Source organism: Equus caballus, chromosome 1, assembly GCF_041296265.1.
Source record: "Equus caballus isolate H_3958 breed thoroughbred chromosome 1, TB-T2T, whole genome shotgun sequence".
NCBI classification, from domain to species: Eukaryota; Metazoa; Chordata; class Mammalia; order Perissodactyla; family Equidae; genus Equus; species Equus caballus.
This window is the reverse complement of record NC_091684.1, coordinates 117,426,917-117,454,290: the sequence shown is the minus strand read 5'-3', so window position 1 is coordinate 117,454,290 and position 27,374 is coordinate 117,426,917. Positions and strand designations below refer to the sequence as shown.

General features: G+C 39.1%; 1 protein-coding gene across 27 annotated transcripts in view; it reads left to right on the top strand.

The window, feature by feature from the left end:
- CERS3 (ceramide synthase 3) overlaps positions 1-27,374 on the top strand; it is a 113,925-nt gene that overhangs the window by 73,817 nt on the left and 12,734 nt on the right. For all 27 annotated transcript variants that reach the window (XM_023651423.2, XM_023651397.2, XM_023651414.2 and 24 more), the window contains one exon: positions 1,858-2,011. In XM_023651423.2, the coding sequence (XP_023507191.1) occupies positions 1,858-2,011 (154 nt within the window). The remainder of the gene's footprint in view (positions 1-1,857; positions 2,012-27,374) is intronic.

The window sequence follows — 27,374 nt, the reverse complement described above, 5'->3', positions numbered from 1 at the left end:
TTAATAGTGTTTAATATACACCTTGAATTTATGTACTTTTAATGCACACCTTGAAACAATAATCTCGTATTTAAGAATATACACTTCTAAAGAAATAACCTTCAATTTGGGGAAGACTATATACTCCAAGTTGTCCAAGCAGTGTGAAATGTTTTTGATTTAAAGCTAAATGGAATTGAACATCAAATCCCACAAGTGCTACTTTTACTACTGTGGCAAAAACCTCTCTAGGACAATACCAAGTTGGTGGGAATGCAAAACAGCTACTCTGGAAAACAGGTTTTCAGTTTCTTATAAAATTAAATATAGGCTTACCACGTGATAACCGGCAGTTCCACCCTATGCCTTTACCCTTGAGAAATGAACACTTATGTTCACACAAAAACCTGTACGTAGATATTTATAGCAATTCTATTTATAATTGTCAAAAACTGGAAACAATCCAAATGCTCTTCAGTGAGTGAACAGATAAATGGTGCTACATCTGTACAATGGAATACCACTCAGTAATAAAAAGGAACATGCTCCTGATACCCACAACAACTGGGGTGAATCTCAAAGGCACTGTGCCGAATGAAAAGGCAGTCTCAAAAACTGACCTGCTCTATGATTCCATATATGTGTGCTTCTTGAAAAGACAAAGTTAAAGGGATGGAGAGCAGATAAGTGGTTGCCAAGTGTTAGGCAGGGAGGAGCATGTGACTGTAAACGGATAGCGCAAGCGGGTTTTTTGGGATGATGGAACTGTTCTGTATCCTAATGGTGGTGGTGGTTACACAAACCTATACATGTATTATAATTCATAGAACTGTAGGAGAAAAGTTTTTCTTATGCTTTGAAAAACCAGTAAAATAAAATTTTATTTTGTAGTTACTTCCAAACAGAATAGACAGAGAAATGGATGTTGCACTGATTGCAGAAAGTGTTCATAACTATTTCATGAAAATTGTACTTTTTTCCTAAAATAGTCAATTTTACTGTATGTTAATTTAAAAAATAAAATTAAAATAAATAGTTTAGCAAAAAACTGGAAGAAAATACACAAAAGTTACAATATTATTTGTTTAAAGTGATGGTATTATAGATAACTTTCTTTTTCTTATTTTCCCAATTTTATATGAATAAATTATTTTTATAATTATAGTAATGTACCTATAAACAAACTTATCCAAAAACTCTAAAATTATAGTAGTGTATGAAATTTGGGAAGGGAGCAGATAGCCTTTCATACTGGAATAGTATCTGAAGGCTCTGTGCATCCTGGGTCCTCAACGGGAGTTCAGATTGTGTCCAGGAGTCTATTTATGAAATTAATAAAGTATGCAATTCACTTTAGAAAGTGGAAGTGAAGCGGGAGTAATAATGGAATTTTTGCTTCTTTAAAAGCCCATTTGCTCTGAAAAATTTATTTTTGTAGAATTCCCCATTTACCTTTGATGCCAAGTAAATGAAATTGTGTTATAAAGGCAATAACTGCATGTAAACATACTTCATCTCACTTGTTCTGCACATTTCCACCACCTCCTCCTGGGAGGGTGAGTAGGGTTAGAGTATGCTCTCCTGTTTGCAATGAGGAAACTGAGGTACAGAGACATTACAGTATAGGCAGTGTGGCGATAAAAATTCCATTTGCTTTAACTTTTCTCCCGGGAGGCAGACTGTATTTTTGTGTGTGATGTGCCAATAATGACATAAAAGGCAATATTATCATATTGTTTTCTCCTGAGAATTTCTTGAACATCATTAGAAATGAAATAAATGTTGTATACCTTGGGAGAAAAAATTATTTGTTTTCTCAATAGAAATTCACAAGTGCTTTGTCTGTAATGAAATACTCTCCTCTGTTTGGTTTTTCAGGATTTTATATAACACACTGATTCTGCCTCTGCACTACATTGAGCCTTTCTTTGCATACTTCTTCATCAACTTCCAGCTCTTAGTCCTGCAAGCTCTTCACTTTTACTGGAGTTACTTCATCCTGAGGATGCTCAAAAGATGTGTGTTCATGAAGGTAAGGGCTGTCTGAGTCTACTACTCTTAACAAGCAGATTTCATTGCCAGATTGAAGGTGAGTCCAGACTGTGGAACATTCTAGATAATTTATAGTTAACCAGAATTCTTTTTTTTCTTGATTTGATCATTATTGATAAAAATTTCTCTAAAATCTAATTAGATTTTTCATTAAGTGGGTCTCTAAGGTGCTTTCATGAAATTGCTTTTAGTAGAGGACAAGTTATTTTTAAGAAATTTTTATCCAGAAATTGATTGCTACTTTTTAAAGAACGTCCTAATGAGTCTAAATTTGCTCTAGTTTGGGACAACCATTTGGTGATAGTTGAGTAATATTTCAGGGCCTCATGTTTACCTTTGCTGAGCATCCAGTTTGCACACAATATTCTCCCCATGAGCTGAGCTTTCTCCTACTCTCTGAAATCATCATTTGCCTATACTTTTTTCCTGAAAACTTCTTCCCTAAATAATAGCAAATCAATAATACATTTTAGACGGTACAAGGTTTATTTTCTGCTGCTATGAATTCAGTTCTGGGCTTTAATTCCAGAACAGGAGAGGAGAGGGCTGCAGAAATGAATAATACAAAATCACCACCTTTGGGTAAACAGCCCACAGTCTAGTGGGGAATATTCACCTACTTGCAACTACCTCTATTGTACAGAACGTCCTGTGCTAAAGAGAGGTCACAGAAACTTGCTGTGGAAGAAAAAAGAGAAATTAATTGACTCAAGGGGACCAGGGACAGTTTCACTGGGTAGACGGAATTTGATTTGAGCCTTTAAAGCAAGTAAAAAAATCAGATCACAACCCCTTTGTATGGAAATCATACATCTGAGGGAGTTTTAATTAAAGATCTTTCAATGTGAAGGTTACGGCTGGCCCGTTTTCAGGTGTTACCATCCATGTATAACACAGCGTTATATCATCATCAGAATGAGTGACTTATATGTAACAGGTATGTTGGTAATTTATCTGATAAGGTCATTTTTTTGGTCAATTCTCTGGTCAGTTCATTTTCCTACTTTAGTAAATGTGTCTGAAAGATCGTCGAAGAACTGACAAATGAAATGGACATTGCAATAATTGACCTCTGGGTTTTCTGCCATCTCTGAGCTTCTAGATTTGGACAGAGATGCAGGATATTGGGCTACATTTAGATTAATCTCAAACCAAATCCTAAAAGTTGTTCTGTTTTTTTTTTTTTAACAAAATTACTGACTTGAGCTCGTTGTCTTCAGAGTGGACCCTCCCTTAAAGTTGGAGTGCCAAGAAAAAAAACTTTCATTGAATGCTTCTTGTTCATTAATATTCTAAACAGTTTTTCTATGATCTCTGCAAAAGTTATTTTATCTCGAAGTCACGAATAAAGTTGAAGGAGCTGAGATAAGGTTAGGAATTTGAGCAGTTAGACCATCTGCACACCCAGGGCTGGAGTGAAGGGAGGCGCTGAACTGAACCTGTCGTGCCTTTGGGTCAAGCCTTCCTGGAGCTCCTAGGAAGAAGCTGCTCATTATCAACTCGTGAGTGACAATAATTACAGGCCTGGAAGGGACCCAGGCAGAATAAAACTTGGAAACCAGAAGATACTCTTGTTTGGTTTCATCATAATTTTTATATTTCTCATCTCTGTTGGGCTGTGCCAGTCCTGATTAAAAACCCAGCAGGTTGGGGAGCTGTGGACAGGAATTCCTGATTTCTCATGCTGTACTTTGGAAAAGCTGTTTCCAATTGCAGTTTGACAGCAGTAGTGGAGGCCCCCGCGGCCCTAATCCTTGCAGTTCGTATGACTTCAGCTGGCTTGCATGTGCACTCTGTTTTCCATAGCAGTGGCAAAGCTGGCTGTGAAATCAGCTTATTCCTCCAAAGCCATAAAGCTTCCTTTTAAAGAATGCTATTTGAAGGCATGGTTGCACTGCAAAGGAGAGGAGAGGGAGAGAAGCAGGAGGTGAAATTCTTAGAGGAACAACTAACAAGTCAGTTTTGAGTTTTCAATTCCATTTAATAAATCTTTAGCATTTAATACACACCTCAGTTGTTCCTAGGGAGACTAATTCTTGCATATTTAAAAAATGGCATTGCAGAAGTTCTTAGGCCTCTAAAAATCTCTTTTAAATCTTATTACAGATTGAGCAATTGTCCCTTCAAGTTCTTTATGCCAGGCAGCCCTTTTAATAAGTAATTTTGAATATACAAATAAATAAATAATTTGGGGAAACACACCACCCTGTTTTGGGTAAAAAGTTACAGAATAATGTATGAATCTTTTTGTGGTCTCCATGAATTTGCACTGTAGACTAAAAAGAAGAAAGTGATTATGCTTCTTAAAAATAGTAATTTTTATAATATTCACATCTTATGTTCCCTAAAGGTCATCAAATGTATGTGATGAATGAGGACCTTTGCCATTTACTTCTGTTGTCGAATACCTTAAAATAACAATATCAGTATAATTTCAGGACACTAACAGATATGGACCATAGTGAGCAGGCATCTTGCTGCTTGAGAACAAGACTTGGCACTGAAACATAACTGGCTGCTGTGGAATGGGTGATTTTGTGGCAAACTACCAGCCCACACCTCACATTGGGAAGTATAACAGGCTGACGTATTCATCCTGTCATTCTCTTTGTGAACATAAGAAGTGCTTTCAGAGGGAATTAAGAAAGAGCATAGCATGCTTTTGTTTAATATTACTTAAGAGAACTTGATCATTCTTAAGCTTTTATTTTCTTCTTTCTAAATATCATACTGGTTCCTAGCCAACTCAAGCATGTCTCTGTAACATCTTAGACTGGTGCATAGCCAAGACATGGAGGGAGGGGCTGTAGCATACAGTGCTAAAGCCAGGATGGAGAAACTAGCCCCTTGGCAACCTGCCTCAGCCATCTGCACTCAACAGACAGTATCTCTCAAGTTCACAGAATGACATTTTACATGCACTGAGCTATTGTAGTTAAAGAAAGGAACCCTCTAATAAGCATGAGGAAACTGGGGCCTCAAGGAAATTCACACAATAATTTTATGGCAAAGCCAAGGATAGAACTGGAGTCTCTTAACTTGTAATACTTTAACTTTTATAATTATTCTTTATTCAAATTCAAGGAAGAAAATTATTAACCAGAAAATTAATTTAAAATATTTGTATGGGATAAAAAGTAGTGAGGACATAAACAAATTGAGTAATCAGGATAATAGATTAAAATACAGCACAAGTCCTTTAACTTATTTTTTTAAAAGCATAAGGAAATGTTTTGCAATTATTTAGTAATCCCCAATCACTTCCAGGTAGAGGAGTTAGGGTAATAGCCAAGAGGCCAGGCTCTGTGTGGGTTCAGATCACACTCTCCCACTGACTGGCTGTGCGACCTTGGGCATGTTACTTCTATTCATTGCCCCAGTTTCCTCATCTGTAAATGGAGGTGATGTTATTAGTACCAGCCTTATTTGAGAAAACCCTTAAAACAGTGTCTGGCACATAGTAAGCATGGGATAAATATTAGCTGCCATTATCGTTGTCATTATTACTGTTTACTCAGATTATTTGTGTCAAATCACAGAGAGCCTGTGCATTCCCAGTAGCCTGGCAGCCAGCTCCCCGTCAGATCGTCTCTTTCTTTCACTTAGACTGTGCTGCAGCTGAGGTCAGATGTCAGAGTCCTTGACTTGCAGCCGAAGGCTCCAGTGACAATTTTCGACGTTGTCTTCTGCCAGTTGACTTTCATGACTCACATTCTAGATGATCCTTTTTGACACGCTCTCTCAGATGTCAGCATGTTAGGGAAGAAATACAGAATCTGTAACATCTGAGAAACCCCAAGTCTCTGTTGTTAGTAGCTAACAGTGAGTCTGAGTGTTCGGCCCTTTGCTGAACCAGACTTCACAGAAATACCACAAAGACTGACGATTGAAATAGGCTAGTATAGAAATGCTATAAGTTTATATTTCCATATTTCTGAATATTTATACAGATTAACTAGTTTAACAATCTACACAAGAAACAACAGAATTTGTGACCTTGTAATGATAACACAAATAACTGTGCAAAGTTGCTTGGCTTGAAGAATTTCAAGTTGGAATATTCTTCAACACTATACATTCAGCCCAGCCTCAAAACGGAGAATCCTATAGAATTTTAGAACTAGAAGAGACCACTAAATGTCTACCAGGACACCATGATCCTCTCCTCAAAGCGCTACTGTTATGTTGCAGTTTACCCCTCACTTTCACATAAAATTGTGATCTCTATTTTGTAGAGGAAGAGAGTAAAGGTGAGTGAGAAGGCATATGACGTGCCCCAGCTCATGCAGGAGTGGGGATTCATGCCCGTGAAGCCTGAGCATTTAGAGCCCATGTTGCTAATGCTGTGCCCTTCTGCCTCCCTAGTCATTCTCTACTGTGAACATGTGTCCTCTGAATATGAGAAATACATATTTCATATGTGCGTGTGTTTATATGTGTTTCTCTATGTGGACACATACACACGTATATTTAGCATGGCTTATCCTCAGTTCTCACAAACTTCATCATCTTATCATTGACTTTGCTCAGTTGTCTTAGTTATCATTACTGTGCAAGTCATCAATGAATTCCAGCTCTTCATGGTGGGCAGTCTTTAGAAAATCTCATTAAGGATATTACCACGAGGGGATTTTCTGGCTTAAAGCAATTACAAACCTGAGTTTTTATAAACCCGAAAGGGTAGACTTGTTTAAAGAAGTCCAGGTAGAATATGCTACCATCTGCATGGCTCTAAGATAACAAAAGAAAGAAAATGTGTCATGAGGGAGAGGCAGGGCCCACAAGTAAACTGGCCTCTTCACAGCTCTCTGCCCCCAACAGAATTCCTGTTGCTTTGCCCTCAACTGGGAGGCCTCCGTAATAGACCCATAGGCACAACAAGGGCACTGAGATGAATGCTTGGGAGAAGACCCAACTTCACACTCACAATTTGAGATGGAAGCAGCACAGAACTTGAAGGAGGAGTTCACCTGCCCAATGGGGAAACGGAGGCTCAGAGGGAGAAAGGGGCTTCCTAAGCCTGTGTGAATCAGGACTAGACCCCACAGTGACCTTTTTAGTTGAATATCTCTTTTCTACACCAAGACAACATTGTCCAGGCATTTTCTTATACTGGAATGTTCAATATCTTTTTCCAACCTGTTTGGATATTCTTCTCTTGTTTTTTTCTAAAATATTTCTTCTTTCTGTTAGGATAGTCATTGTGATTGCACACATCCAGATGCTGCAACACTCCTGCTGCTGCTGACGACAATAGCATGTCTTTTCAGCTCTTAATTCCAGGCAAATTGACCTCTGATGGAGAAAGGTTATATCAGGATTTTTAAATACGTAAAACAAGATTTTGTTTCAGTTTTCCTTAATACACCCTGTTTCTTTGGAACTAGGCACAGAAAGCAGCTGAATGTGGATCGTTACCTCTAGGAGATTTCAGCTGTTAGGTGTCTGTTTAAAAATGGCAAATCTCACTGCCCTGAAATTGCCCATGAATTGTGTAATTATCCAATGATTTTCCATACTTAATTTATCACATATTAGCTCCCTTTGTGCATACTCTTAAATTTCTTGTTTTACATGTTTTCTAGCAATGGTTTCTAAGATACTAGTTCTTTGGAGATATTGGACCACTCAAGTCCTTTGATCCATAGGAAGTCAACCAAAGCCATTGTAAAATGCAGGAACTTGTTCAAATGAGAGCTATCCAATGAAAGCATTTTTGAGGATAGCAGTGTGTTCTCAAATCCTGCCTTTCTTTCTTCTGTCTCAAAAGTCGACCCTGATGTTCCCCTGAGCCATTGATCATATCTTGCTGAAGTTGAAAAGCAGAGTAAGGGATGGGAGGTCTAAGTAAAAAGAGAGATAAAAGAAACTCTGATGCCTCTTGTGCTCATGATTTTAAAAATCATTTCATGAAAATGGAATTAAGTTTATTTATATATTCCTGAAAGAAACAGATATTCTTTATTTTATTAGTATAGAAACAGACACACACCCACACACGTACATAAATGTATACACAGATGTCTTATATGGAACTTGAGTTTCTATTTCTGCATCAGCCTAGACAAGGGGACAAGCACAATCCATGGCTTGTTAACAAATCTGCACATTTAGACCAGTATATGAAAGTTTTATTAATGGGCTATTTGGCCATAGAGATTGGTACAAGCAGGTGTGGGGGGAGAGTGTCCCTGTTAATCTCCCACAATTTTCTGTGGCTATGCCCCTCCTGTGGCCACCTCCTCACTCTGACTACATAAGTCTCAGAGTAGAGCTTTATGTAACACGAAAGAAACCTTATTCCTGAAAACTAATTCAGTTATAGATATGGGTAAAATAAATTAGTTTTTAAAACATTTTCATTTTGATTTATCATGTGGGCTTTAGTGCCTGAATGATTTACGATGCAGATGGCGTTATTCATGTTCTGTTTTGGGAACAGCAAGTATGTCATTGTGGAACTCTAGACTCTCAATGGGGCTAATTTTCTGCAAATGGTGTCTTCTTGCCACATGTAACAGACTCAGGAAATCCTAAAGAGAGCAGCGCTGGGCACGCATACTCTCTGCCCGGCTCCGCAGCCCATTCTGAATGCGTGCCCTGAGATTTGTCCTTTCAGTCAGGCCTCAGCCTCAAGGTTGCTCCAAGCAACTTGAGTCCTGTATGTATGCTTCTGTAATATTTTTGATGTAAACCAGGAAAACTTGGTCATGTCTTTCAAAGGAATGGGATTGGGTATTCTCACTCATTTGGCTGGGTTGAGACCACTGACCCAGTCTCTCAAGCTCTCCATTGAGGCCTGACCACAACTGAGTCATGGGCTAAGGTCAGAGCTGGTCCTACACAGTAGTCACAAGGGGTAACTACTTATATCATGATTTGATAGAAGCCTCTAAATCTACCTGCACGCCCAAAAATCTCCTTTACCCACTCATATGGGTGCAAGATGGTATGAAGAATGTGAAGACAGTGCAGCCTCTGGGAAGGCTCCAGGATTTGGCTGTCCAGAAAAAGAGAGTAAGGGGGGAGGGTAAAATTCAGTGAAGGCGTAGAGGAGACCTGAAGCCAACTTTGCCCACTTTCTGTAGTCATTGTTTCTTCCTCATATCAGTTGCAAGTATTTGTGTGTATGTGTGTGTGTGTGTGTGTGTGTGTGTGTGTGCATAAGCAGGAGGATTTCAGGGGTGCTCTGGGGTTCTGCACCTGTGAGGGAGTGAAGGGAGCTGGCCCAGGCAGAGGGAGAAGTTGAACTGTAATGCAATTGCAACAAAGGCCTCAGTCAACCCTACAGAGAGCTCTAGAGTTGAGCGGGCCTTCAGAGATGTCCCACTTGAGGCAAAGGGACTGGACCTCTGTACCTAGACATTAACCTGTCGCTGAATGTAGGCTGCCCTCTGGAGAGGGGGCATAACTCTGGGCAAGGCACCTCCCTTCAGCCAAGGATAACACAGAGAGGGATACAGCTGTGAGCCTCCCGCAGCTGGAGGGTTAGAGCTGCAGTCCTGAAGGGGCTTCTGGGCTGTGCACCAGTGTCTACCTGGCCCCATCTCTGCCTGCCCTACCGCAAACCTAACACGAGTCTCCACGAAGAGGACTGCGTTTACCCTCCGTAGTGAAGCACTAGGAATCAGACAGCGTGGGTTCCCAAACACTTAGCAGCGAGGCCTTGGAGAAATCCTTTATTGTTTTACCCTCTGTTTTCTCATTGGAGTTGATAACTGCTCTACCTTCCTTACAGGGTTATGGTAAGGATAAAATACCAAGGTATAAGTGAAACTACTCTCTAATCCGTGAGGCGTGGAGAAATCTGTGGTGCTACAAACCATAGAACTAGACACTCCATGTTTCTGAATCAATCTCAGTTCCAGTTGTTTTGTCCTATTCTCCCCTCACTCCCAAGATGCTTGTTTCTCTCATGCTGTCAGTCTTTGAGCTGTGGAAAATAAGGAATTGAGCCCTAGCCCACCCAGGAGGTGCTGAAAGACTTTGCTGAGGCGTCTGGTGAGAAAACGTGCCACTTAGAGGTTTCTGGAGTGGGAAGGAGTGGGTGGGCTGTGGCTGCTGAGCTCCTGGACGCTGCCCTGTGGCGGGTTTGCAATCACGCCGGGCCTTGCCAAGAGGTTTCAGAAGGGTGTTGGGAGTGGAGCACTGGAGGTGGCAGATCTGCTGATTCTGAATGCTGCATCTGCTTGCTCTCAGTCGCCAGTGGAGAAGGCAGCGCCCCAGCCCCCAGCCTCCACAGGAGGTCCTAGCAGTCAGGCTCACGTCTCCTCCCTCTGAGTGATGTGAATTCTGGAGGCATCTGTGAAATCAACAGGCCTGCCTCTGTCTCAGGGTTTCTTAGCAGTGGCACTACTAACGTTTTGGATTGGACAATTCTTTGTTGTGGGGGCTGTCCTATGCATTGCAGGATGTTTAGTAGCACCCCTGCCTCTACTCACCAGGTGCTAGTAGCACTTTCACTCATAGTTGTGACAACCAAAAATGTCTCCAGATGTTGCCATATGTTCCCTGGGGGGAATAATCACCCTGGTTGAGAATCACTCCCTATCTGTACATATGTCCATTTCCTTCTCTGTGGAGGTAAATCATGCATTCTTCACCAAGCACAGAAAGAGCATTGTTTATAGATGTTTCAAAGGCTTCGTTTTGTCGCTGTATGTATTTATTTACTCCTGTCCTTTGTGTTATTGTTGTTATGCATTTTAATTATATATTAATATATATTTATATATGAAAATATAAATTTGCATGTAAATGTTAATTGTATATATTATAAGCACTGTATTATATTGCTATTTTTTTTTTGCTTTAAACATTCACTTATTTTCCAATGTGATAAAAAAGTTAATGTCTTTTGTATCTCCCTACATATTTACCATTTCTGGTTTTCTTCCTTCCTTTGTGTAAATACAAGAATCCATCAGGTATCATTTTTTTCCTGTCCTTTTTCCTTCATGAAGATACTCATTTCTTGTAGTGCAGGTCTGCTGGTGATTAATTCTCTCAGCTTTTTTTCTGTTTTGGTCTGAAAAAGTCTTTATTTTTTTCTTTCACTTAAAACAATTATTTTTGCTGGGTTTAGGATACCAGGGGATTTTTCTTTTCTTTTGTTCACTACTTTAAGGGCGTTGCTCCATTGTCTTTTGGCTTGCATACTTTCTGGTGAGAGATCTGTTATCTCTTCTCTTTGCTACTCTAAATAATAGTTTTTTCTTCTGGCTGCTTTTGAGATTTTTCTCTAGCACTGGTTTTCAGCAATTTGATTATAATGTGTCTTTATGTGCCTTCCTTTATGTTTATTCTGTTTGGAGTTTGTCAAGCTTTGTAAATCTGAGTTTATAGTTTTCATCAAATTAAGATTTCAACGAATTTTCAAAAATTTCTTCTGTGGTCCCTTCTCTGCTGTCTACTCCTGGGACTTCAATTACCATTTCATTGCCTACAAGTCATTGATGTTTTATTCATTTTCAGTCTTTTTATTTCTCCTCTATGCTTCATTTTGAATAATTTCTATTTCTATGTCCTCAAGATTTTTGATCTTTTTTTTTGTAGTGTCTAATCAGTAGTTAACCTCATCTACTGTATTTTTTTTTATTTCAGATATTGTATTTTTCATCTCAATAGATTACATTCTTGTCTTTTTTATATCTTCCATTTTTCTCATTATGTTCATGTTTTTCTCTACCTCCTTAAATATATGGAGCATATTTATAATGGCTATTTTAAACATCTTTCTCTGCTAATTCCATCATCTCTGATATTCCTGAATTTGTTTCTATTAATTGAATTTTCTCTGATTATGTGCCATATTTTCCAACTTCTTTGCAAACCTGGTAATTTTTGATTTGATGTCAGACATTTTGAATTTTACATTCTTGGATGCTGGATTTTGTTGTATTCCTTTAAATAGTGTATTTGTATGTGGTACAAATAGTGCATTTTGTTTTGTATGCAATTAAGTTGCTTGTAATAAGTTTGATCCTTTCAAGTCCTACTTTTAAGCTTTGTTAAGATGAGATCAGAAGGTGAACTTTTAGTCTATGGCTATTAATTGGAGTCCTTCTTAGTAATCTCCTTGCTGCCCATATACTAAGTTCTTTCTATTCTGGCTGGTGAGAAGACAGCAAATTGCTAACCCAGTATGAGCTCCAGGGGTTGTTTTGCCAGCTCCTTTCTGGTGGTTCTTTGCCTGGCTTCAGGTAGTTTCCTCCCACACATGCACAGGTCAGTACTCAGCCAAAGACTGAAGGGGACCCCACTGCAGATCTCTGGAGCTCTCTCTCTGTGTACCTTCCTTCTCTCCAGCATTCTACCCCACAAATTCTAGCTTCCTTGGCTTTAGTGAACTCCAATCTCTATTCCTTCAACTCATTGGCGCCACTGGTCTCTGTTTGGGTTCTTTGCTGTGCTTCAGCTTGGAGACTTCCTCTAGGCAGTGAGCTGGGGCAGTCGAAGGGCTCCCCAACTTCATTTCTCTTTTCTGAGAAATCACAGTCCTGAGCTGCTTATTAAACAGTGTTTAAAAACTATTATTTCATGCATTTTACACAGTTTTCTAGTTGTTTAGCATGCTAGGATAATCTAGTCTCTGTTTTTCCATCATGACCAGAAGCGGAAGTCACAGTATTTTGCTTTCTAAATAATGATAGTTAATATACTTCCTGAGACAGACTGTTTCATTTTTCAAACAAGTATAACTGTTAGGTAGTTCCTTCTTTGTTCCTGATTTTTCCCTCTAGGCCAGTGCTGTCCAATTAAAATATAATGTGAACTACAAATATAATTTTAAGTTATCTAGTAATGTCATTTACAGAATAATAAGAAACATGTGAAATTAATCTTAATAATATATTTAACAGTATAAGCAAAATATCATTTCAATTTTTCCTGATGTATATTTTGCCTAGTAGGTATTTTAATCAGGGGAGGATTATAGTTATATTTAAGACTAATATAGTGATTTAGCAATCAAAGTAAAAAATTGTTAATGAGACATTTTTCACACTAAGTCCTTGAAATCCAGTGTAGATTTTACACTGAGAACATATCTCAATTTGGACTCACCACGTTTTGAGTGCTCAAAAGGCACATGTGGTGAGTGGCTACCACACTGGTTATTGTAGCTCCTGGCTCTAGAGTAACAATTCTACTTCTCTTCTGCTGCATGTGGGCAGGTAGTGGGATATATTCCCATGTGTTCTGTTCCCATGGGATCCCTCATGTTATACTCAGCTATAATATGCTGGCTGTACCCACTGCCCTTTCCACTCAATAAAGCTTCTCAGCTTGTGAGCAAGGGAGGATGACACTATCCTAGGGATAGCTGCTCTTTTTTTTCTTCTTAAGCCAACCATTGCCTTGTTTCTTTTTCTTTTCTGCAGAATTCTTCATTTTCTACTCTTATTTCCTTCATCTTCATTGCTCATCTCCAAGTATCACCTCTTCTCTATATGCCTGATTCTCTCCCACAAGCTCTGCTTCTCTGAGGCTGACACTTCCTGTCTCACACTTTGGAACCCCTTCTCTTTAATAAGGGCTCTGAACTACCAGGTCTCAGCCTGTGCATTTATGATTTCCCTTTCCTTTCAAGGGGTGATTTTTCTATGCTGCTTCTAAGTCCTATACTCCCACCCTGCTCATTTTTCTAACTTCCCTTTCCCCACTTCCCCAGCCACAAGCTAGAGGGCTGTTGGAGCTCATTGGAATTTGTATATTCTTTCTTCTTCTTATAAATAATTTGGACAGTGTTCATGCTTTCCCAGGAAAATTAAAGGCATGTGTCTATGTTAATTCTATAATTATTTTGAGATAGTGAGGGGGAAATTTGGAATTAGGCTACCATTGTTCTTCAAAGCCAGAAGTCCTCAAGTAAATCATTTGCAAACTTAGGTGCTTAAAGTGTTTTAATAACAGACTTCTTACCACATTCCTCTAAAGTGGTCTTATCAAATCTCAGTTATGGAGGACTGTGCAGAGTGGCATGGAACCACATGGTACCCCTTAGATACCAACATTATGCCTTACCACCGCTTTCTGGCTCTATTTCTGCAGGCTAAACATTTCCAGTTCTTTCAACCATACCTTGTAAGGTATGCTGTTGAATCTTTTCACCTGATCACTCTCTTGTTTCATTTGATCCAGATTCTCCTTTGAATAAACACAGATTTCTAGATAAGGTCTGACTAATACAAAATCAGGCAGGTCTGATGTCTCCGTTTGTGAAAACTCTGCTTCCAATGATACAGTCTAGTTTTGTATTGAGTTGCTGGTAGTCACATTATTCTGTTAATTCATATTGAGCTTGAAATTGATTAAAGCCTCTGTGTCTTTTTCACATGGGTCAAACCACAGTTCTTCCATTTGGGGATTGTCTGGTGATGGTGGTGATTTTTGTTGAAAGTTACATTCCTTCTTGTTAAACTCCATTTTGCTTGATCAGCTTACCATTTGAGCCTTTTGTTTAAGAATGGGGAAGGCTGACATTTGGTGACAGGTGCATAAAAATTCCTGAGGACCTTTTGTCTAAAAGGCCTATTAAAAGAATTCAGGAATGTTCTATGTAAGCCAGCTCATGAAAAAGTCATGATTATTTTGCCTGGTATATATTTTAATCAAGGGAGGATTGCAATCATATTTAAGGCTAACACAGAATAAGGTATACTGCTCACACCCAGAAAAAGATCTCCCAGAAGTCCCACATTTTATTTCCGATCACCTTGTTACATACTGGCTATGTTGACTAAAATGGACTTGAATGGCCTGTAGAGCTTTAAAAGGAAAATACTCATGGCCAGGTCCTAACTCAGAGCAATTAACTCAGAATCTATGGGGACAGGACCCAGACTTTAGAATTTTTTTTTTTTTACTATTTTTTTATTTTAATTTTTGTTTTTATAGCAGTAACATTGGATTCTAACATTATATGACTTTCATATGTACATCATAATATATTTCAAATTCTGTGTAGATTGCATCATGTTCACCACCCAAAGACTAATTATAATCCATCACCACACATATGTGCCTATTCACTCCTTTCCCCCTCTCCTCTCCCCCCTTCCCCTCTGGTAACCGTCAGTCCAATCTCTTTTGCTATGTCTTTGTTTGTTTTTGTTTTTATGTTCTACTTATGAGTGAGATCATATGGTATTTGACTTTCTCCCTCTGACTTATTTCACTTAGCATGATACCCTCAAGGTCCACGCATGTTGTCACAAATGGCTGGATTTCATCCTGTCTTATGGCTGAGTAGTATTCCATTGTGTACATATACCACATCTTCTTTATCCATTCGTCCCTTGATGGGCACCTAGGTTGCTTCCAAGTCTTGGCTATTGTGTATAATGCTGCAATGACCATAGGGGTGCATGTATCTTTATGCGTTTGTGATTTCAAGTTCTTCGGATAAATACCCAGCAAGAGAATAGCTGGATCACATGGTAGATCTATTCTTAATTTTCTGAGGATATTCCATACTGTTTTCCATAGTGGCTGTACCAGTTTACACTCCCACCAGCCATGTACAAAGGTTCCCTTCTCCCCACATCCTCTCCAACATCTGTTGTTTCCTGTCTTGTTAATTATAGCCATTCTGACTTGAATGAGGTGATATCTCATTGTAGTTTTGATTTGCATTTCCCTGATAGTTAATGATGCTGAACATGTTTTCATGTACCTGTTGGCCATCTGTATATCTTCTTTGGTGAAATCTTTGTTCAGATCTTTTGCACATTTTTTAATTGGGTTGTTGGTTTTTTGGTTGTTGAGACGTATGAATGGATATTAACCCCTTATCTGATATATGGTTTGTCAATATCTTCTCCCAATTGTTAGGTTATCTTTTCATTTTGTTGATGGTCTCCTTTGCTGTGCAGAAGCTTTTTAGTTTGATGTAGTCCCATTTGTTTATTTTTTCTTTTGTTTCCCTTGCCCGGTCAGACGTGGTACTTGAAAATATGCTGCTAAGACCGATGTCAAAGAGCGTGCTGCCTATGTTTTCTTCTAGAAGTTTCATGGTTTCAGGTCTTACATTCAAGTCTTTAATCCATTTTGAGTTGATTTTTGTGCACGGTGTAAGATGATGGTCCACTTTCATTCTTTTGCATGTGGCTGTCCAGTTTTCCCAACACCATTTATGGAAGAGACTCTCCTTTCTCCATTGTATCCTCTTGGCTCCCTTGTCGAAAATTAGCTGTCCATAGATGTGTGGGTTTATTTCTGGGCTCTCGATTCTGTTCCATTGATCTATGTGTCTGTTTTTGTGCCAGTACCATGCTGTTTTGGTTACCATAGCTTTGTAGAATATTTTGAAATCAGGGAGTGTGATACCTCCAGCTTTGTTCTTTTTCCTCAGGATTCCTTTGGCTATTTGGGGTCTTTTATTGTTCCAGACTTTGGAATTTTTAACAGTCCTCTTCTTCCCCCAGCTTAAGTGATTCACTTGGCCTCTTGGGTTGAAAGCCACTAGATTAGGTGGAGAAGACCAGCTGTGTGTGCGTGTCCTCTCCACAACTAGACAAGCGTACGTGGAGCTCTGCTTTCTAAAAAGGAGAGATAGCTGTACTCTTCCCCATGTTTGTAGAGTTTGTTGAAGTGACCACAACAAATACTCCCATCTTGCAGATTTTGACAAGAGCGGTAGACTTCCATGTTACATAGATGTTCTATGCTAAAACCATCCTTATAAATGAAAATTCAGACTGTTGAAACAAGCACTTAGATATTCTTTGTAGAAAAACAGAATTCTTTAAATAGGACAATTATCTGGAAAATTAAAACCACGACTTATTTTACAAAATGAGTTAACTAATTATTTTAAAACAACTGTCTATTATAGAAATGAGATATATTTGTAACTTTATATTGCCTTTCTGGACTGAAAAGACTCATGACATACAGAGATTAAGGAAATCAAAATTATATGAAATCATGGAGTTTTAAAACTTGAAAGACCCTTAGGTGACCCTCTGCTTCAACTTCTTCTTTTTATGGAAAGCAGTAAGCTAGAGAGGGTCTGTGGCCTAACAAACCACCTGCTAAGCACGGCCCCTGAGAGCTGGTCAGAAGTGCGACATCCCAGGCCCCATGGAGACCTTCTGAAGGAAAGGCTGTGTTCTATCAAGAACCCTAGGTGACTCAGAGGCACATTAAAGGTTGAGGAGCACTGGTCTAGAATTCATGTGCCACATTACTAAAAGGAAATGTCCGTGTGTAGCCAGGTTTCATAGAATCCAATTTAAATTTAATGCAACTCCTTTGAGGAGGAAAAAAAAGGAAAAACTCAGTTGTTTTTTTCTGTGACCTTGTCAGCTTGGATAATAAGAACTAATATAACAAAAAGGAATGTATTTTGATAGTAGTTCAGAAAATTGAACTTTTTGACTGAATGCACTTCTTTTTTTTCATACAGTTAAAGCTAAAAGTTTGCTTTCAAAACAGCATAAAATGCTTATTATATTGTTCTTTGTTTCATTGCCAGCTGTGGATTTAGATGTGGAGCCATTCAGAAAACAGTGGGACGTTATGAGTCATTCATGACCTCCTGGGCTTTTGACATTATTGTAAAACCACAGATTTCCAAGCACAGAGTTTAGTTAAGGCATTTCAAAAACACAGCTCTGCAATTTTATTGAAGCTGTGGTTGCAGATGTCATTCCTAGAGGTGTATGGAAGTGCTGTGAGGCAGATTATTCATTTATTGGAAATGAACATTTTATCCTATTAGCATTGGTGTATGTTTTCCTCCTTGTCAAAGTTTATTTTGTTTGGTAATCCTTGCAATAATTTTTGAAGAATACAGAACAGGGTCAGATACTTACCTTCACTACTTGACAAATCATGATTAATTGAGAAAGATATAGATATAGATATAGATATAGATATAGATATAGATATAGATATAGATTCTGGAATCTTAAATACAAGAAAAAATCACACAAAAAATAAAGCCCAAAGTGTAGACATCAGAGTTTGACTCTGAATTTGTTGTACTCACTTGGTTTTTTTGTGGAGATAAAAGTGGTAAGTTCGGTATTAATTGCGTGATGCTGGTTGTGTTACACACACAGTGCAATGCAGGGAGACAGCTATAGATGGGAATATGTTCTCATAAAATATGCAGGATGGTGAGGGGTTTTGATGCTGTCATATGCGCAGCGACGGAAGGAAATGGGAATTTGTAGCTTGAAGAAAAGTTAATTATTTTTAAATGTTTGAAAAATTGATCAATATTTGAAGGAAGTACACACACTCCCTTTGGACAAGGAGGCAGATTTTAGCACCATATGAAAAAGGAAGCAGGTAATGAATTACTTGAGATGTACAGGCAGGACTATGTACATCTTTTTTTCGAGTTATTAAAAAGGGCATACTAGCATCAAATAGAAACTAGATTAGATGAGCTTAAAAGCCCCTTCCAAACCTGGAGGCCTTTGGGCAGTGTTCTTTCTTAAGTAATACTCCCTCTATATATTGACTGTTGCCATTCCAATCCAAGTCACTGGCATTTCTCCCCTGGACTGTGACCTCAGCCTCCTAAGTATTTCACCTATGACGACTCTGGACTCCCTCCAACCAATTCTGTGCAGCTATGGGGAACCCTCTTACATATAAACCAGCTCCCGAGAACAGACACCTTGTCTGTTTTGGTCACTGATATGTTCCCAACTCCTCGAACAGTGCTACACAGTGCTTTCGAATTGGATTTAGAAGTAAATTTGAACTTCTGACCATGACCTCTGAAATCCATAATCTGATCCATGCTTGTTCCCTGACCTCATCTTAGGTCATGCTCCATCTTTCTTACCGTGTTTTAGCCACACTGGCCTTTCTGATCCCTGAGCATGCCAACATTTTTCCCATCTCAGGGCCTTTGCACTATTTCTTCTTAAAATGCCCTTTACCCTATTGTTTCCCAACCACTCCTACTTTATCTCCAGGTTATATCCTTTGAGTTCCATTTCCTTAACAAGGCCTTCCTGGCATCACCCCCATCTGAGTGAGATCCCTAATTTACATATCATGTTTTCTCTACTTCATAACACTTATAAATATGAACTTATATATTTATTGTTATGTATTTGATCCCTGAGGGTTTGGCTTTTTCAATAGACTGTAAGTTATTTGAAGACAGAGACTGTTATACTCCTGATATCTTACGCAAGACACAGAAGCTCAAGAAATATTTTTGAATCAGTGATTCTCAAACTGGGTGATTTTGCCCCCGAGGGACATTTGACAATTTCTGGTGACACTTTTGGTTGTCACAACTGGTTTCTAGTGGACAGAGACTGAGCATACTTACTGCTAAACCTCCTAGAATGGGCAGAATAGTCCCCACACACAGAATTCTCTGGCCACAATGTCAGCAGTGCCCAAGCTGAGACTCCTGGGATGAATGGGTGAGCTCCACTTCTGCTTGATTCCTCTCCGTGGTTGGTGTTGTCCCCAAATTATTCCTTGCTTTCCCATCTGTTAGTGTCATCCCTTCCAGAGAGAAGTTAGGTTTATGCAGGAGCAGCCACACTAGTTTTTGAGAAGCCAAGCTTTCCATAGTTAACTGGTTAGCATTTCTTCAGATGTAAATATTGTCAGTTTAAAATTACTCAAATGATAATCAGAAATGATTGCCAGCCATTTCCTTTTTAAATAAGGCAACTGCATTTGGAAAGTTCTGATGGATTGAGAACATGAGACTGTAGCTAATTGTTCAGTTGTAACCGAGAGAAGATGATGACTTTTGTAGCACTCTGCACTACGACCTTCAGTTCCTCCGTCAGTATGTACAGTTGTGTTGGGAAGGGCACACCAGGTGAGGTTGGGTTGACCATGCTGAGCAGTCATTGTTCGTTCATTCTAATTCGCTAGTGACTGTTTCTCCCTCATCATTTTTTCACCTCTTGACCTTGTTGAATGTTGGGTCTAAGCCAGCAGAACTGTTCATATCCTAGAGGCAGCACTTCTCACCTCCTGCCTTGTACACACGCCTTTATCTCCCCGGGAATCAGATTCCAAGTTTGACTGTACAGCTTCTCATCTCTAGTTCAAGCCATCCTCCATGTGAGCAAATCTGCCAAGGTTACTGCTTGTTAAACATTTCGTCCAGCTCTATAGTCAGTCTAGGACAGTGCTTCCCAGCCTTTATCACCTGAGGGCCCTGGAGAAATGGATATTTGTGCAGCACACTGAAGTAAACTGACGTGGCAAAGCAGGAGGAGACTAGGGCTGTGGGAGCTGCCCCACAGGCCTAGGGGATCAATATCTCAGCATATCTTTTCACCCCTTCCTGGCACATCAGTTGGGAAACTCAGGTATGGAAGAGCCTCATGTAATGGCATCTCAGTTCTGAGCCAGTAGGTGATAATGTCATGTATTTCCTTTGAAAGCGGGCTGGCGGATTGGAGTTGTCTAAGAACAAATCATACGTTGTCTATCCCTACACAAGGGCAGGCGAGATACTTTGTGACTTTTTCTTATTGAGGAATCTTGCCAACAATGGCAACTGGCTCCTCTGAGCCAGGGAAGCAACACTGTCTCACAGGAACTATCTGAAGTGACTGGCAGAAGTCCTGCAGCAGAGGTCAGCAGGGGTCTTTTGGGACCCAAACCTCTGCCACTGCGTCTCAGAGGGCCAGCCTGTGCGGCGCTGCTCAGCTGACTGCTGACCTCTGTACTCAGAGGTCCTAGGTGGAGTTTGCCAACGGGCCGAGCCAGCTCAGAATCTGGAGCTTGGCTGCAGAGATTTGAGGCAACTTGGAAATCACTGAAGACAAGAGTGCAGGGGCCTTTATCAAAGAGCTCAGCTAAGTGCATAGGCTGGGGAACAAGGGCGCCCATAAAGGGCAGGACTGGAGAATGGTCTGCAGGTTTTTGCCTGGAGCAACTGAGTGACTGGTGGTGCCATTTGCCGGAATATGGAAAAGAAAAGGTGGTGATAGAGGAAGAGGCTAGAGTCTGATAAGACCGTTAGACAGCTCAGAGGAGATTGTCTAGCTACTGATCATTTGACTTTGAGCCTGGAAGAGAGGTCCACACTGGGATATAAATTTGGGAGTCATCTGCATTTAATTGTTTTTTAAGGTTGTGGTATTAGATTCATTTGTTTACTCACTCATCAAATATATACTGAGTGCCTACTGTGTGCTAGATGAAATCACCTAAGAGAAACTAGAGAAGAAAGATGGTACCTCCTGGTATATTCTACCCGACCCTGTTCTCCTCTCTCCCCCTGCAGAGGGAACCCCTAAAGCTGGTGTCTTCCCACCTGTGCTTTTATGTGCTTATTATTTTTAGATATAGCCACAAACATTACAGTATTGTTTTATTGTTTTTAAGCTTTACCTAAATGATATGATCTAGTATATATATAATTGTGCTTGTTTTCTTCACTTATTAAAATATTATTCATATTGATATATATAACTCTGTAGATCAATTCATTTAACTCCTGTATAGTATTCCATCATATGACTATTCCCCAGGCTGTTTATCCTCCTGTTCATAGTCACTGCTACCATAAATGTCCTTATGTGGGTCTCCTCGTGTGAGAGTTTCTCTGTAGGTGCAATTGCTGAGTCAGATTTACTAGATGTGGCCAGTTCTTCAAACCAAGCGGATGTTTCTCTTTCCCCATAGCCTCACCAGCTGTTTGTTATTATCAGACTTTTCAGTTCGATGAATGTGAGATTTTTGTCTCATTTTAATTTGCATTTTCCTGATTATTAAGAGTAGGCGTCTTGTATAGTTCATTAGTCAATAGTGTTGCCTCTTCTGTGAATTGCCTGTTCATATCCTTTGCCTGCTTTTCTGTCACATTGGATTTTTTTCCTTTGTAATGGTGCATATGAGTTCTTTGTTAGATGCTAATATTTGAAACAAACTTTAACGTTTAAATTTTAATACACATTTTCTGGGTCATATACTTAATCCTGGCTTGCCATGTTTATTTCCTAAGTGTTGCTTATCTAAATCCTAGTGTTTTTTTTTCAAAATTGTTTTGCATATCTTTGTACAGTTAGAGTTGTAGATCTTTCAGGCTATAGAATCTAAAACTGTTTCTAAAGGATGAAAAATGTGGAAATTTAGGGAATATGCTAATTTTAATGGTTTTAATCCCTAAAGGAAATTACATTTATGAAATTAAATCATTTTCTACATCTGTCACAATGTGTTGATTACTACAGACTCTGGTGCATTTTATACTTATTTTTAGGTAATACAGAGAATATGAAAGAAATCCATGCGTGTGTGTCAAGAGCCATGTAGTGTGATCTGAGCTCTGCTGCCTCTGCACGGTGTCACTGAGCTGGGTGGGACTGAGTCCTGGAGCTTTTATCTCATCTGGACAATGAACATGCCTGCCCAGACACTCTCCAGAATCCATCTAGCCCTAAAACCCCTTTTTCTCTTAGAAGCTCCTTTTTAAAAACCTGTGAGCCTTAGCAAAATGAAATCATTTCTTAAGGAAATTAGCTATGTTGATAGCAGCAGGCGTAATGAAAATAAAAACCATCAGTGGAAAACAGAATATATTCTATTTTGCACTGGTGAATTGGGACAATTTAAAAAGCAACTTTTGAGTCTGGTTCTGAAATTCAAGAGGAGGCATTCTATGTATAGAGAGCAGTCACGAAAATTGGCTGCATTTTCCTTCTGCAAATCAGAGGACGGTGAATAAACCAATCTTAGGGCACGGTTTTTAGACACTTGGATTCAAACTCCCCAGAACTTGAAAGACTTCGGGTACTGCTTTGACTTGCACTCAGGACTGTAGGAAGCCGGGGCTGTAGTCTTCCTCCTGGTATTCTGTGTCTGACAGACACCAACCAAAGCTAATTACTGTGCTATATTACAGGTTCAAGCATTTTTTTCATGAGCCCCCCCAAAGAAAAAGATGAGTAGGAGCAGTTGGAAGTGTGTCCATTACTTTGGGGATACTCCAGTGCTCACGTGAGTGTCTTTGGATGTGCTTCAGTCCAGCTCTGTGGCCCTGCTCCTAGAACAGCCTTTCAAAGGAGAATTTTGACGTCAACATCACTTTAATCTGGGAAGGTCGTTTTGGTCCCAGTTTCAGGGTTTTCTGTTGCTCTTAGTGTATGGGATGCCCTCAGACTGATTGCAGGTCTCCCTTCATAGGTGCTGTGATTTCACCCCATCCTCTGAATGCATGTCTTCTCTGCCCTCTTGGAGTGCCATGCTGGTGACATTCACCAGCGCTGGTGCCGTTTAATGATGTGGCGGCTCCAAAGCCTCTATTAAGACTAATATCAAGGTCTCTCCTACGCAAGTAACTTGTTCCTCATTCTTTTCACCATCGTTTTGTGTAAGCAAAAGGAGTTGCTGTGGGGGGAAACTCTTAAAAGACCTTGCAAAAATTATATTCATCCACTTCCAATTATGGGATGAATAATATTGTTAACAATGTGTTCTAGAGAACCTAGGTCATTTCTGGAAAAAGCTAATTGAATACTAGATATCTTTGCTAATTCCAGAAGGAAAATTATCTAAAGTCATCAGAATAGAAAATACTGTCCGTAACAGCGGCTGCTGAACCCTTCTCCATCGGGCAGTGATGGTGAGCGTGTATGCTGCAACACACTTTGGCAGGTGTGGGAACTGTGAACCAAGTAGCTACAGCCCTTTGGCCGCTGAAGCCCGGATCTACCCTGCACTCTTAGAGAAGGTTTTGGATCCTTGTTTGTGCATGTATTTTCTTGGGCCTTTAATAATTCATGGGAGGGTTCAAGGCCAACAGTTTGCATAAGACAAGTTCTACTAGCCCAGGGATAACTAAGAAGTGGGGAAGGCAGGGATGCTGGTGTGCAGATGGCAATAAAAGGGGAGGGCAATACAAGAAAAGAAACTGGATGGTTCCAAGAGAAGGACTCACTGCTGCTTGTGCAAGCAAAGTCTTGGCATTCTGTCAAAGCAGATAGGTAGATTTCCAGAAAACACTGTGGCTTGACTTTTAGCAAGTATGTAGATTCCTTGTTCTCCTAGAGTAAGCTTGACTTGTTTTTTGTTTGTTTGTGTTATATATATATATATTTTTAAAATTTTTTAAATTGAGTTCATAATAGTTTACAACATTGTGAAATTTCAGTTGTTCATTATTACGTGTCTGTCACCATATAGGTGGTCCCCTTCATTCCCTGTGCCCTGCCCCCAACTCCCTTCCCCTGATAACTACTGAACTGTTCTCTTTGTCCACGTGTTTGTTAACTTCCACAAATGAGTGAAATCATCTGGTATTTGTCTTTTTCGGTCTGGCTTATTTCGCTTAAAACAGTACCCTCCAGATCCATCCATGTTGTTGCAAATGGGATGATTTTGTCTTTTTTATGGCTGAATAGTATTCCATTGTGTCCCACATCTTCTTTATCCATTCATCAGTCAGTGGGCACTTGGGCTGCTTCCATGTCTTGGCTATTGTAAATAATGCTGCAGTGAACATTGGAGTGTATTAGTCACTTTGAATTGTTTATTTCATGTTCTTTGGATAAGTACCCAGTAGTGTAATAGATGGGTCCTATGGTATTTCTATTTTTAGTTTTTTGCAAAATCTCCGTACTGTTTTCCATAGTGGCTGCACCTGTTCGCATTCCCACCAGCAGTCTATGAGGGTTCCCTCTTCTCTATGTCCTCCCCAACATTTGTTATTTTTTGCCTTAGTGATTATAGCCATTTTAACAGATGTAAGGTGGTATCTTAGGGTAGTTTTGATTTGCATTTCCCTCATAGTCAGTGATGTTGAACATCTTTGCATGTGCCTATTGGCCATCTGTATGTCTTCTTTGGAGAAATACCTGTTCATATTCTCTGCCCATTTTTTGATTGGGTTGTTTACTTTTTTGTTGTGTGAGTTCTCTATATATAATGGAGATTAACCCCTTGTCAGATATATGATTTGCAATTATTTTCTCCCAGTTGGTGGGTTGTCTTTTTTGTTTTGATCCTGGTTTCCTTTGCCTTGCAAAAGCTCTTTAGTCTGATGAAGTCCCACTTGTTTATTTTTCCTTTTGTTTCCCTTGTCTTACAAGACATGGTATTCAAAAAGATCCTTTTAAGATCTATGTCAAAGAGTGTACTACCTATATTTTCTCCCAGAAGTTTTATGGTTTCAGGTCTTACCTTCAAGTCTTTGATCCATTTGGAGTTAATTTTTGTGTATGACATCAGATAGTGGTCTACTTTCATTCTTTTGTATGTGGCTGCCCATTTCTGCCAACACCATTTATTAAAGAGTCTATTTATTCTCCACTGTATGTTCTTAACCCCTTTGTCGAAGAGTAGCTGTCCGTAGATGTGTGGTTTTATTTCTGGGCTTTCAGTTCTGTTACATTGACCTACATGCCTGTTTCTGTACCAGTACCATGCTGTTTTGATTACTATGGCTTTATAGTACATTTTGAAGTCAGGGCTTGTGATGCCTCCAGCTTTGTTCTTTTTTCTCAGAATCGCTTTAGCTATTTGGGGTCTTTTGTTGCCCCCTGTGAATTTTAGTATTCTTTCTTCTATTTCCATGAAGAAAGTCATTGGGATTCTGACTGGGGATTCTGTTAAATCTGTAGATTGCTTTAGGTAGTATGGACATTTTAACTATGGTTATTCTTCCAATCCATGTGCATAGAATATCTTTGCATTTCTTTATGTCATCATCCATTTCTTTCAATAATGTCTTATAGTTTTAATTGTATAAGTCTTTCACCTCCTTGGTTAAATTTATTCCTAGACATTTTATTCTTTTTGTTGCAATTGTAAATGGGATTGTATTCTTGAGCTCTCTGTTGTTCATTATTGAAGTGTAGAAATGCAACTGATTTTTGTAAGTTGATTTTGTACCTTGCAACTTTGCTGTAGTTGATTATTTCTAATAGTTTTCCAATGGATTCTTTTGGGTTCTCTATGTATAAAATCATGTCATCTGCAAACAGTGAGAGTTTCACTTCTTCATTTCCTATTTGGATTCCTTTTATTCTTTTTTCTTGCCTAATTGCTGTGGCCAAAACCCAGTATAATGTTGAGTAAGAGTGGTGAGAGTGGACACACTTGTCTTATTCCTGTTCTCAGAGAAAGGCTTTCAGTTTTTCCCTGTTGAGTATGACGTTGGCTATGGGTTTGTCATATATGGCCTTTATTATGTTGAGGTAATTTCCTCCTATCCTCATTTTGTTAAGAGTTTTTATCATAAATGGAGGTTGGATCTTGTCAAATGCTTTCTCTGTGTCTATTGAGATGACCATGGGGTTTTTATTTCTCATGTTGTTAATGTGGTGTGTCACATTGATTGATTTGCAGATGTTGAACCACCCCTGTATCCCTGGTATAAATCCCACTTGATCATGGTGTATGTATTTTGTATGCATTTTGATGTATTGTTGTATTCAAGTTGCCAATATTTTGTTGAGAATTTTTGCATCTATGTTCGTCAGCAATGTTGGCCTGTAGTTTTCCTTTTTTGTGATGTCCTGGTCAGGCTTTGGTATCAGGGTGAGGCTGGTCTCGTAGAATGTGTTAGAAAGTGTTCTGTCTTCCCTAATATTTTTGAATAGTTTGAGAAGGATAGATATTAAGCCCTCTTTGAATGTTTGGTAGAATTCACCAAGGAAGCTATTTGGTCCTGGACTTTTGTTTTTTAGCGTGATTTTGATTACTATTTCAATCTCTTTACTTGTGATTGATCTATTCAGATTATCTATTTCTTCTTGATTCAGCTTTGGGAGGTTGTAAGAGTCTAAGGATGCATCCATTTCTTCTAGATTGTCCATTTTGTTGGCATATAGCTTTTCGCAGTATTCTCTTATCATCATTTGTACTGCTGTGATATCTGTTGTAATCTCTCCTCTTTCATTTCTAATTTTATTTATCTGAACTTTTTCTCTTTTCTTCTTTGTAAGTCTGGCTAGGCATTTGTCAATTTTGTTTATCTTCTCAAAGACCCAGCTCTTTGTTTCATTGATTGTTTCTATTGTCTTTTTTGTTTCATTGCATTTCTTTCTGCAATGATTTTTATTATTTCCCTCCTTCTGCTGACTTTGGGCTTTGTTTGTTCTTCTTTTTCTAATTCTAATTCTAATTCTAATGAATTTTTCTAATTAAGTTAGGTGTAATTTGAGATTGCTTATTTGGGACTTTTCTTGTTTGTTAAGGTGGGCCTGTATTGCGATGAATTTCCCTCTTGGAATCACTTTTGCTGCATCCCATATGAGTTGGTATGGGATGTTTTCATTTTCATTGTCTCCAGATGTTTTTTGATTTCTCCTTTAATTTCTTCAATGATCCATTTGTTGTTCAGTAGCATGTTGTTTAGTCTCGACATCTTTGTCCCTTTCTCAGCTTTTTTC